This window comes from Ambystoma mexicanum, chromosome 1q (genome assembly GCF_040938575.1).
Source record: "Ambystoma mexicanum isolate Mex_15411 chromosome 1q, UKY_AmexF1_1, whole genome shotgun sequence".
In the NCBI taxonomy this organism is placed as follows: Eukaryota; Metazoa; Chordata; class Amphibia; order Caudata; family Ambystomatidae; genus Ambystoma; species Ambystoma mexicanum.
Window position 1 is genome coordinate 692,157,260 of NC_090922.1, and position 19,686 is coordinate 692,176,945.

A 19,686-nucleotide genomic window follows, 5' to 3' on the forward strand; every position below is an offset into this window, starting at 1 on the left:
CTCATAATGTTGGCTTTGCCATTAATGGCAGTAAACCTTCTATGCTGCTATAAGAAAACATGTCAATACTGGCTGCTCCAATATAGTGTCATGCACCAGCCCTGGAAATTCATGTATAGGTGGAAATACCACTAACATGGTTCTGATTGTTCCAAGTTGAAGGTCTAGTGTTTTTCCAACATGGCCGCCGGGAACTATAAACAACGATGCAAACTGGCGCTTAGCGCGTTGTATCGACTTTGTTACGTTCGCTGCCAGTTTCGTTTCCAGAGGCGACTTGCAGTTCAGAGCTAATTCTCTCCCTGTTTTCCTTCTCTGTATGTATTTCACCCTTATTCCCTCACGTGGGAGTTTTCAGGTTAAGGTAAGGTAGCGGTTGGTTCTGTTTCTCTATTCGTTCATACACATAGCGCTAACCTCCCTTTGTGTCTGCCGCTATTTCCCTGTATGTGTCTACATCGGCTATCTCTCTCAGCCTTTTCTCTTTACTTTACCGACGTCCACTGTATCGGAGGTCTTACCTTATTCTATTTCTTCCCCGTTATCTTTTTCTTACCTATTTCTTTCTTTTGTGGAAACTACTGGACTCTGATTTCTATATCTAACCCATCATTAACTCCATCGGAGGAGTTGTTGGAGAATTTGTGTACTGTTTCCAAGGACAATTGAAAGATACTTTCAAACAAGCACTCACCGCATCTACAGACGGACAGTTACGATCTCTCAGGGTTTTTTGCCTTTGGGCTTTTTTCCCAGCACGAAGGGCGTGCTCCTCGGGTTTCCCCAAGATCTGTAAAACACCCAGATCAAGGTGGCCACCGAGGGAGCGCGTCCTTACTTACGTCAGAAAAAGGAGAAGAAGTCAGGAGAAAGCGTAAGAACTAGGAAGAAGACCGAAGCATTAAGGTTGGAGGAGATACAAGAAGACCCAGGTGAGGAGGAGAAAGGGGTAGAGGAATCCAGTTTTGACAGTATACAACGCCCAATCAAACCTATGGCGTCTCCGGAACAGATACAGGAGATGTGCAACGCCATACAAGGACTCAGAGTGGAGATGCAAACCCTACATGCTGAGAACCTTCTACTTCGTCAACAGGCTGCAGCTAGAACAGAGAGCAGAGATGATCTACCACCTATGCCATTCTCATATGGTAAATATGAAGGAAACCCCAAGACAATAAAGGAGTTCCTAGATGCCTGTGCAGTATATTTTTCCTTCAGACCTAGAGCTTTCGAGTCTGAAAGGGCTCGGATAGGATTTATCATTGCTAACTTAGCGGGTAGTGCTCTGGCCTGGGCGACCCCCCTGGTCACTAACCAGGATCCTTTGGTCAATGATTACGCTGTATTCATACAGGGCTTCAAAGACCGTTTTGAATGTCCGGAGGTCCAGTATACCAAATACGAAGCTTTCCTCGATGTAAGGCAGGGAAATCAGGACCTTCAAGCTTACATTGCGCAATTCCAGAGTCTAGCAGTATCCGCTGGTTGGCCAGATACAGCACAACAAACAATCTTCAGAAGGGGATTGAACGAAGAAATGAAGGACGAATTGGCCCGCGTAGCTCGTCCCAACAGCTTTCGTGAACTAGTTACCCTCTCCCTCCAGATCGAATTTCGGATCCAAGAGCGACGTTTGGAGAGAAGGAGAGGAAGAGGCTATGTCCAAAGGTATAGTCCTCCACAAGGAAGAAGAGAGCGCCCAACCTTAGAGGAACCGATGCAGATAGGATCTACCAGAGGACCCTTAACCAGGATTGAAAGGAAGAGAAGACAAGAACTGAACCTCTGTATGTACTGCGGATCCTCTAGACACAGCCTCAAGGACTGTTCTGAAATTCCCTCCAGAAGACAGGGAAACGACAGACCCCAGGTCTATGCAAGGGAGATCGTGGGGACAACGGCTCAAACCCTTGCAATCTTACCAGATTCAGTCAGGAAGGAATAGAAGACAACCGTTTAATGGTATTTCAGGTCTTGTTTTCCTACAACTTGAAACAGAATATCCCTGTACTAGCCATGCTAGATTGTGGAGCTGCGGGAAATTTCATTGATGTCAACTGGGCCCAAGAAAACCAAATTCCACTCCAAAAGAAGACAACCCCTCTCCCAGTTGAAGGTGTAGATGGACGTCCTTTATCTTCCGGAGTTATTACGATGGAAACGGTTCCTATCTCATTGGGAATGGGACACCACACGGAGAACCTTAGCTTTGATGTCATCAGAGCGGCACATTTCCCTCTGATACTGGGTATCTCCTGGTTACGACGTCATAACCCCACAATAGATTGGACAGCTAACAAACTCAGCTTTGATTCTGAATATTGCGGAGAACATTGCATGAAGGGACTCCAGGTTGAAGTCCAAGCTAGCGTTTCCAAAGGACTGTCCCACATTTCTGTTTCCTCTATCCCCGTACAGTACCAGACTTTTTCTAAGGTGTTTGAAGATATAAACCCTAGACTCCTCCCACCTCATCGAAAAGAAGATTGTAGCATAGATCTCAAGGAGGAGGTCTCTCTTCCATTTGGACGGATGTACCCTTTGTCCTTAGCAGAAAAGGCTACTCTGAAAGAGTATTTAGATACCAACTTGGAGAACGGACTGATCCGACCATCAAGGTCTTCAGGAGGAGCATCATTGTTCTTTATATCTAAAAAGGACTCAAAGGAGTTGCGCCCATGTATCGATTACAGGGGTTTAAATAGCCTGACTATCCGTGACAGATACCCAATGCCCCTTATCCGAGATATTCTCGAGGCTGTCCAGAATTCCAGAGTATTCACCAAGATCGACCTAAGAGGGGCCTACCATTTGTTAAGGATTAAAAGAGGGGATGAGTGGAAGACTGCATTCAGAACACCAATGGGGTTATTCGAATACTGCGTGATGCCATTTGGATTAGTGAACGCCCCGGCGATATTTCAGAGATTTGTGGACAAGATCTTTGCAGATCTTCTATATACATCTGTCGTAGTGTATCTGGATGATATACTGATCTTCTCACCATCCTTGGAAGAACATCGAATTCAGGTTAATAGAGTTCTACAGAGACTACTAGAGAATCACCTCTTTGCTAAACCAGAGAAGTGCGTCTTCGACGCTTCCGAAGTCTCATACCTCGGTTTTATTTTGGCCGCCAATGGGGTACGAATGGATCCTAACAAGATCCGGGCAATAGACCGATGGCCAGATCCTTCTTCTGTTAAGGAAATTCAACGCTTCCTTGGTCTGGCAAATTTTTATCGTCGGTTTATTCCTAATTTTTCAGACCTGGTTTTGCCCTTAACCTCACTCCTTAAAAAGGGAGTAGTTTTTCACTGGGATACAGAAGCACAGGAGGCATTCAAGAACCTCAAGAAACGCTTCACTTCTGCTCCAGTTTTGTTACAACCTGATCAGACTAAACCATTTGTCCTGGAGACAGACGCCTCCGGAGGTGCCTTGGGGGCAGTATTACTACAGGAGAATCAAGAAGGGGAAGAACACCCCATAGCTTACTACTCCCGCACCCTGACGGGAAGCGAAAGGAATTATTCTGTGCTCGAGAGAGAGCTATTAGCTATGCGAGCTGCCTGTCAAGAATGGAGACACCTTTTGCAAGGGGCAGCGCAACAGTTCACGATCCGCACAGATCATAGAAACTTGAAGGTACTCCAACAGATGGAGTGTAGAAATTCGAGACATGCTCGCTGGGCATATTACTTTTCTAATTTCGACTTCCAAATCACCTACATCCCTGGATCTCAGAACAGTGTTGCGGACGCATTATCCCGAAGCTGGGAGAATGAGAAGCCAGAATTACAGAGGGAAAGAATCCTACCGAAGCATCATTTTTATATGATCGCAAATCTTTTTCTACAAGAAGTTCATAGTGGATTGGAAGAATTCACACAAGAAGTAAGAGAAACCTATCAATTGCAAGACATTGACGGATTATGGTTTCGCCAGTCTGCACTATTTCTACCCACCTCAACTCTTCAGAACCAAGCCATCCACTTTTGTCATGATCTACCCTTGGCAGGACATAAGGGGGAAAAGGCAATTTATGAACTGATATCCAGAAGTTTTTGGTGGCCATCTATGCGAAAAGATATCACCTCCTATGTTTCTACTTGCCCCATCTGTGCTATCAATAAGACCCCTCGTCAAAGACCATTAGGACTCTTACATCAAGCCAAGGCACCGACACGTCCTTGGGAAGACCTTTCGATGGATTTTGTAGTAGAGCTACCAACTTCAAATGGTAAAACAGCAATTTTGGTAACGATTGATTCTTACACAAAGCTAGCCCACTTTGTAGCGTTACAAGGAGTACCCTTGCCTCCGAAACGGCTACCATATTCCTCAAGGAGGTTATAAGACTACACGGCTTACCCCGAACCATAATTTCGGACAGAGGAACCCAATTTACCTCAAAATTTTGGGACTCCCTTTGTCATCAACTAGGAGTTCAACGTGCTCTCTCCTCGGGGTATCATCCTCAATCAAACGGACAGACGGAGAGACTGAACGCCAATTTAGAACAGTACCTCCGTTGCTATTGCAATAGAGAGCAAGACAACTGGGCTTCTTTGCTACCCATGGCAGAATTTGCCTATAATAACACTTATCATACAGCTATCAAGATGAGTCCCTTCAAATGTACCTACGGGTACCATCCTCATCACTTACCAGGAATCGTAGCTCCAGGATCTAAGATATCCACACCAGCCATTGAAGAGATGTTAATGGATCTCAGGGTCTCACACAAAGAAGCATTGCGAGCATTGGAAGACAGTAGGAGGAAGTACAAGGTGTCAGCCAACACCAAAAGAAGCCCCAATCCATTATGGAAACCAGGAGATCGAGTCTGGCTCTCTACTCGGTATTTACCTCGTTGGATCCATATGGGTAAATTTGCAGCCAGATTTATAGGTCCATATCGCATTCTATCCAGGATCAATCCAGTTGCATTCAAGTTACAACTACCCAGCGCCTTAAGAAGAATTCATCCGGTCTTTCATTCCTCTCTTCTAAAGGCTCATAAGGACGATCCTTACAAGAGGACAAGAAGAAGCCCGATTACTGCCCCTCCCGAAGAACCAAAGGAGTATGAAGTGGCCAGATTGGTTGATTCCCGTTATAGAAGGGGAACTCTTCAATACCTGATACATTGGAAGGGATATCCGATTGCTGAAAGAACATGGGAACCCAGATCACATGTACATGCCCCTCGACTGGTTCAACAGTTCCACCGACGGAATCCGGGGAAGCCTGGAGGAAGCAGGTATAGAAGGGGGCATACTGTCATGCACCAGCCCTGGAAATTCATGTATAGGTGGAAATACCACTAACATGGTTCTGATTGTTCCAAGTTGAAGGTCTAGTGTTTTTCCAACATGGCCGCCGGGAACTATAAACAACGATGCAAACTGGCGCTTAGCGCGTTGTATCGACTTCGTTACGTTCGCTGCCAGTTTCGTTTCCAGAGGCGACTTGCAGTTCAGAGCTAATTCTCTCCCTGTTTTCCTTCTCTGTATGTATTTCACCCTTATTCCCTCACGTGGGTGTTTTCAGGTTAAGGTAAGGTAGCGGTTGGTTCTGTTTCTCTATTCGTTCATACACATAGCGCTAACCTCCCTTTGTGTCTGCCGCTATTTCCCTGTATGTGTCTACATCGGCTATCTCTCTCAGCCTTTTCTCTTTACTTTACCGACGTCCACTGTATCGGAGGTCTTACCTTATTCTATTTCTTCCCCGTTATCTTTTTCTTACCTATTTCTTTCTTTTGTGGAAACTACTGGACTCTGATTTCTATATCTAACCCATCATTAACTCCATCGGAGGAGTTGTTGGAGAATTTGTGTACTGTTTCCAAGGACAATTGAAAGATACTTTCAAACAAGCACTCACCGCATCTACAGACGGACAGTTACGATCTCTCAGGGTTTTTTGCCTTTGGGCTTTTTTCCCAGCACGAAGGGCGTGCTCCTCGGGTTTCCCCAAGATCTGTAAAACACCCAGATCAAGGTGGCCACCGAGGGAGCGCGTCCTTACTTACGTCAGAAAAAGGAAAAGAAGTCAGGAGAAAGCGTAAGAACTAGGAAGAAGACAGAAGCATTAAGGTTGGAGGAGATACAAGAAGACCCAGGTGAGGAGGAGAAAGGGGTAGAGGAATCCAGTTTTGACATATAGCCACTCCCCCACTTAAGAAAATCCATCATGTTGGCTCTGCCCATAATGCCAGTAAAGATTATATGCCACTTTGAGAAAACATGCCCATACTAGCTGCCTCAATGTGCCCTCTGTAGGAACACTCATCATGTTGGCATTGCCCATAAGGCCAATAAAAATGTTGTACCCACTATAAGAAAACATGCGTGCATTTGTAAGAGTGCATGGTCGAGTGCAGTTGGCAGCAGGAAGGATTCTCTGTGTTCAAGGTGAATTCAATGAACATTAAACTACTGTGGAGCGTTTTTAAACCCTTTACTGGACTATTATGAGCGTTTATTCGGGTGCTGTGCCCCCACTTCCTGCCGACTATCTAAGCAGTGGCCACGCACATTTGCGTGTGCGCATTTGTAAGAGTGCGTGGTCGAGTGCAGTTGGCAGCAGGAAGGACTCTGTGTTCAAGGGTACGTCGCAAGGATTACAATACCTGCAAAAGCTTTCATCTCGCTGGAAACGTGGATTTCTAACCACCGCCGCTTTCTTTATTATTCCGGTGAATTCAATGAACATTGAACTATTGTGCAGCGTTTTTAAACCTTTTACTGGACTATTATCTGCGCTATTTCAGGTGCTCTGCCCCCACTTCCTGCCAACTAGTTAAGCAGCGGCCATGCGCATTTGTGTGCGCATTTGTAAGAGTGCATGGTCGAGTGCAGTTGGCAGTTGAGTTGGTGAGCCTGTTTTCTTACTATTACACGTGTTGGTGTTATAACCTAATCATTTCACATAGTCTGTTAATCCTCTTGAGTAACTCGCCCTAGTACCTGCATTTAGCGTATTGTGTGCACGTGCTGACTTGAATATGACCAATATGTACACGTTAAAATCACACATGCCAAATCTTGCACTACCAAAAACAAAAAAGGTGCAAATGGTTAACAAAGTGATTAACAATGCACAGGTGAGATTGCGTTAAAGTCTTTTGCCATCTCGATTGCGTAAACAATTGAACTCTAAATCTACAGACAGACATACGCAAGTTTTACAAAGCAAACACAAACATGGCGGCTCCTTTAGCGGAGTGGATCCCCCATAACTTGGAGACAGCTGAGCGGCTTCTGACGCCAGACATCTCTGATAATGTATTAATTGAATTTGCAGACTCCGTGAGCACAAACACGGCGATCGGCTTTCAACCATACGTTGCAACTACGCCTTTAATCCCGGTGCAAATGTCCTCTAATATGATATGATATGATAGGTTATTTATAATGCGGTTAAAACCCAGAGGTTTCTAAGCGCGGACCCGGGGCTCAAACCTGTGTTGCTCCGTGTCGTCTTGCTTCCAAGGCGAGCATGTTGCCGATGAGCTATCCTCCCGAAAATAATCCCCCTAATGTTGTTTCAAATGAGTGCTTACTTAATTCAGAGGCAATTTTTCCATTCCCTACATCCTGCCCATATCTATGTGTGATCATGCCATTACTTCACCTGTTTCTCGACCGCCTCAATCCCTTAATGCAACGAGCCTTAATGAGCCAGATACTAAAGGCAGGTCCAGAATTATCGTTGCGCAGGTCCATAAACAAAATACTGATGGTACACATGATTGTTATACTTCCGTTACACCTTTTCTCCAAGTCCTAACGCCTAACATCATAGACCAGAAGGATAGCGTTCAGCCTACTGTGGTGGAAGTGCAGTCGACTTTAACCAACGGCATCACAAGCGATCCGAGATTCTGGGTGATGAACGTCTAAACCAATCAGAGCTCCAGTCGGAGCATGTGTGTCTTATCATAAGGATTCTTCTTGCCCCCCTATACTATCTCTGTCTTCCTCAATCATTCATGGCGAAATTCCTGATGAAATTCCTATTTATTCCCCTCAAGCTTCAATTCCACTTTCGGCCCTGTCACAATCCCCAATTATGTTCTCAAATTCGTCTCTGGCCTCCTCACCATTGTCAATCTCATTTGCCAATTCTACACCACGTCGATCATCTTTTACCAACCAAACGCACCCTCCGTTATTGGAAGTTACGCACAGGGCGATGACTAGAGCACTGACATCACTAACTAAGCTGTATGAGACCTTGGATGGGAAAACATCAAACAATAAGGAGCTGTTGGTGACGCTTTTGAATGCACAACAAGAAAGTGGAAAGGTTGCTCTAGAAATAATCTTACATGAAAAAAATCTTAAGGACATAGTTCAAAATAAACAACACATACAAGAAAGCGTGCTGATGCTAGAGTCTCACCAACGTTGTCACCACTTCTAAGCGATCCAACTCGTGTATGCTTGAACACTCCAAACACTACCCATGATGGTGCTTTGTCTCTAATTGAAGCAACACGTGCAGAGCAATCAAAACGGCCTCCCTTTGATGGCATTGACAACCCCATCAAGTCACCTCAAGAGGAGTGCATTATTCTATCTGAACCTGGGCAGGACGCAGACCCAAAGAAATTAAATCCCTTGTGCCTGCTGTATACTATAATTACAAGCACTAAAACTATCAGACAGCCAGCCAGCACATCAAAAAAACGAAAAATCAGAATGCTCCAATTAAATCTTCACAAGCGAGATCTCGCCATTTTATCCAGTCCTTATCAATGGCAAATAAGCAAATTCAGAAAAGAACAACATTTCTTTCTAAAAAAGATGCAATAATGGCAAAGGTGAGGAAAGCGGTAGTTTATGACAATTCAGTTAAGTCCTTGAACCCCTCCATAACATCTGTGATGAACTATGAACCGCGCAATGCACTAGGAGCCGAAGCTGAGCTAAGGAATAACAACAGTACTCCATTAGAAGATATATGGAGCTCACAACCAATTATAGCCTAAAGAACAAAGATGGATAAATGTGAAATGCAACAAATGATTAGATCTCCTCTTATACTCGGATACAATTTTCTTACTCTTGAGCAAAAGAGGAATGAGCTTGTAAAGGCTGTAACTGCCCACTCGGCTCCTTCATGTTCCTCCTCTACTACTCTCCAATTGGACTTGACAGCAATATCTCCCAAGGGTGGTCCCAGTGTTATACCTCACAACAATATGAATGCAATGCTACTTAATAACAATCCCAGTGCCCAAACAAATAAAAATATCCAACTGCTTGAGGTCCTTTCCTCATCAGACGTACTTCAATTGGAGTTCCCCCATCAGCTAGACCTAGGGTAGGTCAGATTATGGATTGCATCAGGAATTGTATTAAGTACCACGTGGAAAGCAGAAAGCACTCTATTCCACATGGGCTTTCTCCTGAAGCAAGAATACACTCGTAAAGAGGTCATCACAGAGCAAGATAGTCGTAATAACCCCACCTCTGAAGCTCCAACTGCAAATACCATGCTAGGAATTACCGGCACGCCAGGTGCTTTTAAATCCCTGCGTGAGGTCTCCGCAGAGCCCATGTCTACCACACAAGAGACTTGGAAGAACACTCACTCACAAATTGGGGGAAGGTTACATGTCTTTATATCCAGGTAATGTATAACAAATGCCCATATATCGAATCTTTTATCTTGAAAACCTTTATAGTGGATTCATTTGGGGGGGGCTCCCCCTTCCAAACCCCTGTTTCCCACTCCTAAAAACCCATCCTGACCGTTTCCTGCTTTGTTATGAAAACAGCCCTTTCCATGATTGTGACATAATTCTTTTACAAGAAACGCGGCTCATTGACCCTCCAGTGTGGCATGGGTACATATTATCAGTGGTACCTGTTCAAACTGCTGCTTGCGGCAGGCCAACTGCAGGCCAACTGATGGACTATTGGTAGTTGTTAGTACCAAATCATGTTTGAAGTTGGAACCTTGGGCATGTCCTAATATATTCATGCAGCTAGACAGAATAAGATCATCAACAAATAATGTGTCAATTATTAATCTATATTGGAATCATGATGGCATATTGGAACCCACGTTTCGCCAACATTTAGATCAAATGTTTGAACTGATTATCCAAGATTCAACTATCACTTACACAATAATAGCTGGTGACTTAAATATCCCTTGTTTTTCTGGTGCTAAACCTAATATAAATGAGCGTAATCAGAAATGGCTGGAAATTATGGAAGAGAGGAAATTTGTTATGCTCAATTGGTCTTTGTGAAATGACATTCCACCTAAATTTACATGGAAACGTGAAAACCAATATGCCATCATTGACTACATATTTGTTCAACCAAATATGTTAAAAATTGTTAAAGACTTTAAAATTGTTCCACAGATTCATAGTGATCATGAGCTGCTGGCAATGACATGGCACTGCACGAGAACATTTCATGACTTGGAACACTACTACATAGTCTCGAGATTTCAAGTAGGCGTAATAGATTCCGATGGTCAGCTCAATTAGGGAACAACCTAGAAGAATGTTTGTGTAATGCCCCTTGCAATCTAGATCAAGATCTAATAAAAGCAGAGCGTCTTTACGTAGCAGCCATGAGTCTGTTTAAACGGCAGCCTTCTTTAAATCAGAAGCCGATCTTCCAACATAAGTATGATATGGTATGATATGATATGGCATTTGTAACGCGCCTATACACAAGTGTTTCAAGTGTTTCAAGGCTCCTATGTCTTTGATCAGGAGATAAACAATAAAAAAACAGAATTGCGCTGAGAAATTAGACTCTCAAGTCACCTTCCTATGAGTGTGAGATGTTGTACCTCTAAAACTTTGAAAACTAAATTCAAGAATTGGCTAAAAATATGACAGGGACTTACCTATGAAAGGCAATCTAAACAGATGCTCATGAAGATAGCATCCAAAAATAACGCCCACATTTGGAAACTACTAAATGCTCCATACCAAGCTGGACAAATCACATATCAGATCAACTCTGTCTCTGAAGAAAATTGGGTACAATATTACCAAGACCTCTACGCTTGTCGTGATCATGGGATAGTAGAGGATACATGTACTTGGACAACCAATGATAACATGTCATTTGATGATGACATATTGTACTTAGTGAAATAACTGAGCACTTCTCCTTCCCCTGGTCCTGATGGCCTAACAAATTACAAGCTTAAAACCCACCAAGATGAGTGGGCACTGGTAATATATGCTTTCTTCTGCAGGATTATTAACCAGAGACAAATTCCTCCTACTTGGAGAAGATCTATTATAGTACCAATATTCAAGAAGGGTGACCGTGAGTGTCCTAGCAACTATCAGCTATTTATTTTTATTTAGAGAGAATTTGGCTCTAATGCAAAACAAGGCACGTTGAAATGGTGATTTGCCCAGGATCATATAAATAGGTCACATGGGGAAGCCAATATACAGAAATCTTTTTTGTTTAGTATCCGTGTTTTAAGTAGGATTGGAAAAAGTATGCATGCCGCGGGGTGGGGGAGGAGGAGCGCTAGGGAGTCAATTGCTATGTTTTAGTTAATTGTGAGACTTCATGCTTCTATGTGGTGTTCCAATTTGATCTCTTCTCTATCATTTAATCATTCATGTGCTGTTTAATATTCCCTATCATCAGGCTGGAAATCCTCAGTAGCAATAAGGCAGTTTCAAAGAAACACAAGAAACTGCACTCACTTTAGTGTTCAGTTAATTTCGTTTTGGGTTGTTTATCCTCTAGCCTATAGACAGTACTTTCCATAGCTCCTCCTTTGGAGATCATCTTCAGATTCTTTACCACACATTCAGGGTTGGTAGTTCTGTCCAAGGTTCTCACATTAGTCAACATTTTCTTCAAGAATCTTCAAACCACAACTTCAAAGTGTACATCTTTTGAAAACTACAGATAAGTACTTTATTATTGTGAGGTTTTGGAGCTTCTACACTTATTAGGTACTACCAGAAGGAGAGCATACATTTGCTCTGTGTTTCACCTGTGGTAGGGTCCATTGAAACGTGTCTTCCTCTCCTCACCATGACTTATAACAAACCCAGAAAGAGCCTTTTTAAAACCTGCCCCACTTGTAGATTAAAGAACATTGATAGCAGAAAACAAGCATGAGGAGCATCTTTACTGCCTTTTACCCTGACCACAATTTGTATTCTTGCTCCATCCGTCAGTCTTTTGCCATCAAGACTCTGAAGGATAGCACAAGAGACTGTTTGCCTGGCTTGATGAAGTCACAGTGGCTTCATACTCTACTTTATGACAATATGTGCTTCATTGAATCGTGGTAGGCCCCCAGAAAAAGCCACCTCTTCTAAGACTACAAAGTCACATATCAAAGCTTCCTTAGGAAAAAGGGTGAAGAAGGATGATTCCACTCAGGCTGAAATGATTGCGGCTTCCTGCTCACACAAACTGTCCACTTTGTCTATGAAGGACTTGTCCATGAAATCTTCGACAACAAATCCGTTCAGGAAATCTTTGATGGCTCCATCTTTGAGCCAGACAGCTCCTCAAATGTCAGCGACTCCATTGACGAGCGAATCATGAAGCCTTTGTACATTAAGCACAAAATGTCTGATGTCTGTCACAGTCAACCACCTTGTCGAAATCAGCACCAAAACCCTTGCAGTCTTCTCCTTCTACGATCTAGCCAACAGCCACCACATCCTAATTTTCATCGACAGTCCCATCTACGACCTCCTCTTTGGCCATCCTGTCTACTATTACTTTGTTTATTTTTAAATTTCTTTATTGGCATTTGGGAATAACAGAGGTACAGTCAGATGTTCCTTTCAACAATAGTATCTAGCATAGTTTTGCTTACAATTCCTGCCTTTCGCCAATACATTTAACATACAACAGTTTAACAACAAACAACTTGTTCTCCATGCATGCGGATAAGGTCATAGTTAGAGCAGTGGTGTGGTCAGTACTTAGGTATGAGGATCAACTAGGGGTCAGTTACCTCGTCCGGGTCTGGGCCCATATTCCTACTTATCGTGGGGACACTGAGGCACTAGGGGGCAGAAGGAGAGTGACAAGTTCCAAGAGAAAGTGCAACACAACAACCAACGGAGGGCTGTTCATGGGGACTTATCATCCGATGGGTGAAACATGTCCCAAATTAAAACCTTCCAGGATTTATATGCTCCCCGTGGAGTTGCGTCCAGGCTCTGCACTGACCTAAAACACACTCTTGTCTCCAGCTCAGCCCAGGTTTATAAGTCTTTGTGTCATCTAAGGGTACTGTGCCCCCCAAGCTGACTTACATGACACAGCAATACATCGTTTAGCAAGGATGCACGCCATGTCCATGAACTTGATAACATGTTTGTGCTTGCTTTTCCTCAGGTAGGCTCTCAGCAAATACTTCTTAGGGTTCCAAGAGTACCTTGTACCCCCGCCCTCCGACATGTTTGCTCAATTCAATCCCAGAAGCCCTGTGTTTTTTTGTACAACTCCAAAACATATTAATCAAATCTGCACCGTCCCCTCCACACCAGGGGCATTTCGATTGTTTGCTGCTATTAAACTGAGCCACTCTGTTGGGTGTCATGTAAGTGCGATACAACACATTCAGTTGGATCGCTTTGAAGTAAGGGTTCCTGGACACTTCTTTGGGGTAACCAAGTATGTGTTCCCATTCCCGTTCTCCAATATTTTCCACAAGGTCTGACTCCCAGTGCGATTTCAGCCTGGAGCTCTGAGGTTTGGGCATGTTGGTCAGATTACCATACAATCTGGATACCGGACGCCAGCCATCCCCCAAAGAATACATTAAAGCCAGCAACAGGGTCACTTCCGGTTCTGCAGGCCACCCAGGTCATTTCCGTTTGGCCACCCCTGCTATTCTCAAGTGCCGTAAGAAATGCCCCCTGGGCAACCCACTTTGATTAGATATGGAAATGGTCGCCCCACGTGGAGTCTAGAAACTATCGGCTATAGCCCTATTAAATATTCCAGGCAACATTTTTCAAGACTGCTGTTAAGAGACTTTGCTATTTGGGTAAAGAAAAGCAATCTTTTTGACGCTTACAGAACAGGTTTTGTCCCACAGTTGGGAACTTCAGTTATCTTGCTGACTATATGGATTATTAAAAGTCAGACCTTACAAACTAGATATAACCATTGTATATAGCCTTGGTTGATTTCCGAGCTGCTTTTGACTCTGTATCGAGAAGCATGCTATTCCATAAACTCAAAAGGATGAACTGCCCACCTCACATACGAGCCTTCATTTCTCAACTCCATACGAACACAATACAAATTCGATTGTCACCAGATGGTAATTTGTCTAAATCCATATCCACTCATTGAGGACTAAAGCAAGGATGTGTCATTGCATCATCCTTGTTCAACTACATAGCAGACATTGTTCAACGGTTTTAATCTGTCCTTGCTGTCCCACCTAAAGTGGGACAACATCCATTACCGTGGTTACTGTATGCGGATGATTTAATCTTCCTATCCAAAACTCCCAAATGCCTCCGAAACCTACTCTTGGCCCTTGAAGCCTATGTCAATCATAATGAATTGAGCATAAATTTGGAAGAAAACTAAAATATGAATCTGTGCCTCCCAACATCCAATTAAAAAAAACAAATGGAATTGGCACCTCCATGGGAATAAAGTAGAGGTAATTAATGAATAGCGCTACTTCGACCTTAGCACAATCACCCGCCTGATCTTCCCTGCACCGAAGCAACTAAAAAGAAGGTACAGACTGCTGCTGCACAACCACCGATAATCCACTAAAGATATGGGAAATTCACCTTGCAACCGGTAATTACATTTTATAAACAGAAGGTGATCCCAGTCCTGACGGATGGAGGGGAAACCAGAGCTCACCAAGAGATGGTGTATTGGACAAAACTGGAAGGATACTTCTGGAAGAGAGTTTTGCCCCCCCCCACCAGCTTCCCCATGTGCATATTGTGCCATGAATTAGGATTACTATGCCTTATTGCGATGTGCTCATGGACAATGCTTAACATTTACAAAAAATGCACCACGAATAAGGTAGAAGGATCACTATTATCCATGCTGGCCCTGCAGTTTAATAGTTCTCCAGGGAAGGACATAGCTCTTTGGAGAACACATATTGAAACCACTATGTTAGCTTCTGGAATTTCATGTGACTTGCAAACAAGTGATCCCAATCATGGCAAAAAGAAACCGTGGCTTCACGATAGTTTTCACACACCGGCAGCAATGTATGCAATATAGACTCTTTGAAGAAAATACCTTTGAAATCACAAGTTTGAATAATCCTGAATTGTACTTAGTTAAATTTCCCTGTCAGAAATACAGAACAATGTTTCTGCGCTATAAGTTAAACCTTTGACCGAGTCGCGAGTGCATAGGAAGAAGAACTAATTCACCTCACTTCCTAAGATCATGTAGACTCTGTCAGAACCCTTTAGAAATAGAGACGCTTAAACATCTAGTGGCCTTCTGGCCAGCTCTATTAAAAGAACGTAAACACTTCTAGGGATTATATGAGAATTTTCAATATGTCTCATGCTATATGTTTTGGGAAAGTATATTCAATGGCAAACGCAATTAGGTGACATTTGCTGCTATGACTTTCTTAAATTCACTGAACATGTAATCAAATAGTCATTATTAGCTGTTGTAAACCAACTTCTGTCTATTATAATACTGCTATGATCAGCAATGTGAATGTCTAAGTATCAATGCACATTTAGTTGTTCTTTAAGTGACTCAGTGATTACTTTGTCTAGAAGTACTTGGAAATTACGAACTCGGAAGGTGTATCATTTTTTATTCACATGTCGAACAAAATGAAACGATTTTATTTGTATTGTATTTTTAACCTTGTCTTAGAAGTAAAACCAATTTCGCTTGTTTATTTTGTATTTTAAACAAAATTCGAAAGATTGTTAACCAACCATATCAACAGAAAAAAGAAAACACGTCCCTACTGAGCAAAGGCTCCCTGTCTCATCTAACATGCATACTCATTCATACATATTCACTTAGGTACTCATATGCCTCAGGATACACACTGCTATTTCATTCACACGCACACGCACACGCACACAGATATATCACACAACTCCTGCATGCAAACACATAGCACACATACATACACAAAGCAATTGTTTTCCTTACCTGCACAATGCCTGGGCTCCTGCTCACTTACAGCTCCCTAAGCTGCCATAAGTGCTGCCAGAATGGCCCTCAGGCTCCAACACTAGCTGCAAACAGAAACAAGGAAGCAGGGGAGGTGTCAATCAAACACCTCTTCTTTCCTGGCTCCTGGCATGCACTGTGGAGCTGGAGTGCCACCATCTCACTGCCTCAAGCCATTTTAACATGTGATGGGATGCAGGAGCATCCCGTGTGCACAGTTGGGCCAACGTACCACAGCCTGCATTCCCAATGGACTATGCAAGCCTGGGGCAGCAAAGTTGCCCCAGCCATGCATGCCCATTGCATTGAGCAGACACAGTTGGAGTTCAGCAAGCTAAGGAAAACCATATTTCTCTACAGTAGCAAAGCCAGCCCAATTTTGTGTCCTAACTTGTTTGCTTGGCTCCACCATAATGGGTGGTGGGTTGGAATCCCATCACCTATTATGGACGAGTCACCCATGTCCCTTTGATCACCCTGACAGCACAAACAAAAACAACTTTTGCATGAAGCAACTGAAACTTGTACAAAAGAAGTGGCCAGGCTGATTTTCTCCCCTAAACCCTTGTAACCCATCGCATCAACTCAGAAAAATATGAAATGGCTCCATTTTGCACAAATAACCTTTGAGCCCCTCTGCATTGTTCACAAGAGCCTTTCCAATAAAGGTCCCACATACCTCCTGCTCAGCATAAAGAGCATACCCCTGCCGGAAACCAGCGGCCTGCCTCCTTTCAGCTGCTAGAATCACCCAGGTGCCCTAGAGACTATCATGGTGGTTGCACACTAGCTGCAATACACTGTTGAACAATCCACAGGTGGAAATCATAATCAAACTGCCCCGCGACAGATTCCTATAACAAATGTCTGGAAACAGATAACTATATATGCATTCCACTGCAGGTTACTTGATGAACACTCTACTGGGTATAGAACTCGCTTCACTGGTCACTCAGACCAACACACAAACATCTCCAACATATTTGAGTACCTTTAACAGCAATGCACTTGGAGTAGACAAAGCAATACTCTCTTTACAGGTCTTCAAACATTCATTAGTTGTTGACCTTTACAATTATAACATCTCATTAATTATTGATATTACAAATACTAACAACTTAGTCTACAAAAATATCATATGTCAACTTAGGTGTGGGTTTAGTAACATCGGAATCCGTAGAAATGATCGAATTTCAAATAATAATTGGAGAAATGACTGAATTGTTGTATCGATTTATTTCGAAATTTTGGGACATTTTACTAAGATATAGGTGTGGGGTGGGGAAAGGGTAATAGTTAAGGTAAGTAGGACAAGGGGGCAGGGTTTATTTTAAAAATGTGGTCATTTCTCCATTCGGTTACTTCATGGTAATCGAGTAACATCTTCTTCTACATTGACTCAGAAATTCATCCCTAAAATTAGCACTATGAGTATTTACTCCTTTACATGTATAGACTGTAGGGATAGATGAGTCTTCTGCTTTGTCATTGTTAAAATTCTCCTTTACAACTCTGAGCTGAAATTAATCTACAAACTCAAATGCTGTGTACTTCATACATATGTTATAAATTAATTTTAACCCCCGGTCCAATAGCCCGATAAATTATCCCCACTAATAATATCGCCTATGACCTTACCCCACGACCTCTTTATCTATGAAGTCATTCACTTAGCTATAGAATAGCCATAGATATACAACTATTCTCGCATATCCTATAGAGGGGTCAACAAGAGCTGTAAGGCATACAGCAAGACTCCCATCTCCTGTCAAGACTGAGATGAGGGGCAGACATGACATGCCCTAGTCAATTATTGTGTAACCTTAATGCTAAAGAGAGTCTGTACAGTGGCACCTCTAGAGTTTAGTTTTTTTTTTTTTGTTTTTTTTCATGTTGGGTTGTTTTAGAATTAGGAGTACGGTATGGTCAGATAGTTCACTGTGCAGATTTGGGTGCAAAAGCTATGGTAAGGCCTCGAAGACATCGGCACCCACCATTGCATGGCTTTATAAATCACTGGGGTCTCTCCAGGAGGCCGCCAGTAGAGGCAGGCAGGCGCTATACAAGAGCACTTACATTATAGTACATTCTAAGGCATGAGCAGCTGTGCATAGCTACAGGTGTGCCAGGTGTATTCTGCTTCATCAAGACGCAAACAAGATGATCTGTGAAACAACACTTTAATTTCAATGATCTGCAACACCAATAGGAGCGCTGCAAACATGGTTGATGTAGAATGTGTTTTTCTTCTCCTTTTTTCTCCATCTCAAGGTACCTCAATAATCATTCTTGTTTTCATTTGGCAGAGGATGAGTTTTTCAGCGGGGACGGCGCCATAGATTTGCTAATTGAAGAAGACCAACTTCTGAAGCACAAAGATCTACTTGCCAGGGCCACCAGGGAACCTTTTCCAGTGGGAGGGCCACCCACATTACAAAGCGTGGAGGAAAGTGGGCGCATAACAGAACAGTCTGATACTTCCACCTGGGAGCCTGCGTCTTACAATAGCACATCCTCTGTATTGAGCATGGACAATTCCTCTTGGACTTCCAGATCGAACACCACTGTGGAGTCAGTCCCCGTCCTTACAACTACAATGCTTGACAGACCCTTCAACCAAGTAAGCACAGCCCCCACAGCAACGAGTCAAGCAACTACGACGAACCACCAGCCGACCACAACTCCGGAGACGACTTTTACCACCCCAGAACAAACCACCACCCTTTGGACCACAACAGTCAGTGTAAAACCTAGTGCCGCAAAAACAACCACCACATCATCAACAGCCACAGATGCCAGGACCACCAGCGGAAGCAAAGCAGCAACTTCTACCACCACGGCCAGGGCTGCCCACAGCACGAAAAACCCTGCTCGTGCCAAACCAGGCCACGAGCTCCACAAGGAGGAAGAGGAGGATGACCTGCTCAAAGTGATCGGTAAGGGGTTCTTTCCACCTTTGTCTTCACATATGGCAGCGCTGGTAACTTGAATCAGCACTGCATTTAGAGAATTGGAAAAAGATGCGCTTCCTAAGACTTGATGCTAGCTGCGTTGCCTCGTCAGATGGAGGGCGCATCAGGAAACAATTAGAATTCATTTTAACATTTCAGTTTCTTCCTCAGGAGTTTTCAATTATCGCTGTGGTGTCTTCATACGTGCTACCCAGAAAGCCTGTCACCATTTGGTCAGGAAATAAAAACGTCTGGTCGACTCATTCCCAAAGATGTATTGCTCACAACTGAAAGAAAAAAGTTTTGCTGACTTTGGCAAGTCTTTAATGTAAAATGTCATCCTCTGATAGTTCTGGAAAGACTGAATCCAGGATTTGATGCTTTATTGAAACGCTAGGCATGAGGTCAAATTACAATATTTAACTTAGTGCAATAGAACACATTTTGTAGAAGTGATAAAAAGGCAACATCAAAAACGATTTACTTAGCCCACAATGAGAAATGATTAGCCTCTATTAAACGTTCTGATTGCCCCAGCCAATCAGAAT

At 43.2% G+C, this 19,686-nt stretch overlaps 1 protein-coding gene across 1 annotated transcript in view; it reads left to right on the plus strand.

The window, feature by feature from the left end:
• Nucleotides 1-19,686, plus strand: part of OLFML2B (olfactomedin like 2B) — a 491,370-nt gene that overhangs the window by 363,616 nt on the left and 108,068 nt on the right. Inside the window, exon 6 of the mRNA XM_069641286.1 lies at nt 18,494-19,123. Within this exon, the coding sequence (XP_069497387.1) occupies nt 18,494-19,123 (630 nt within the window). The remainder of the gene's footprint in view (nt 1-18,493; nt 19,124-19,686) is intronic.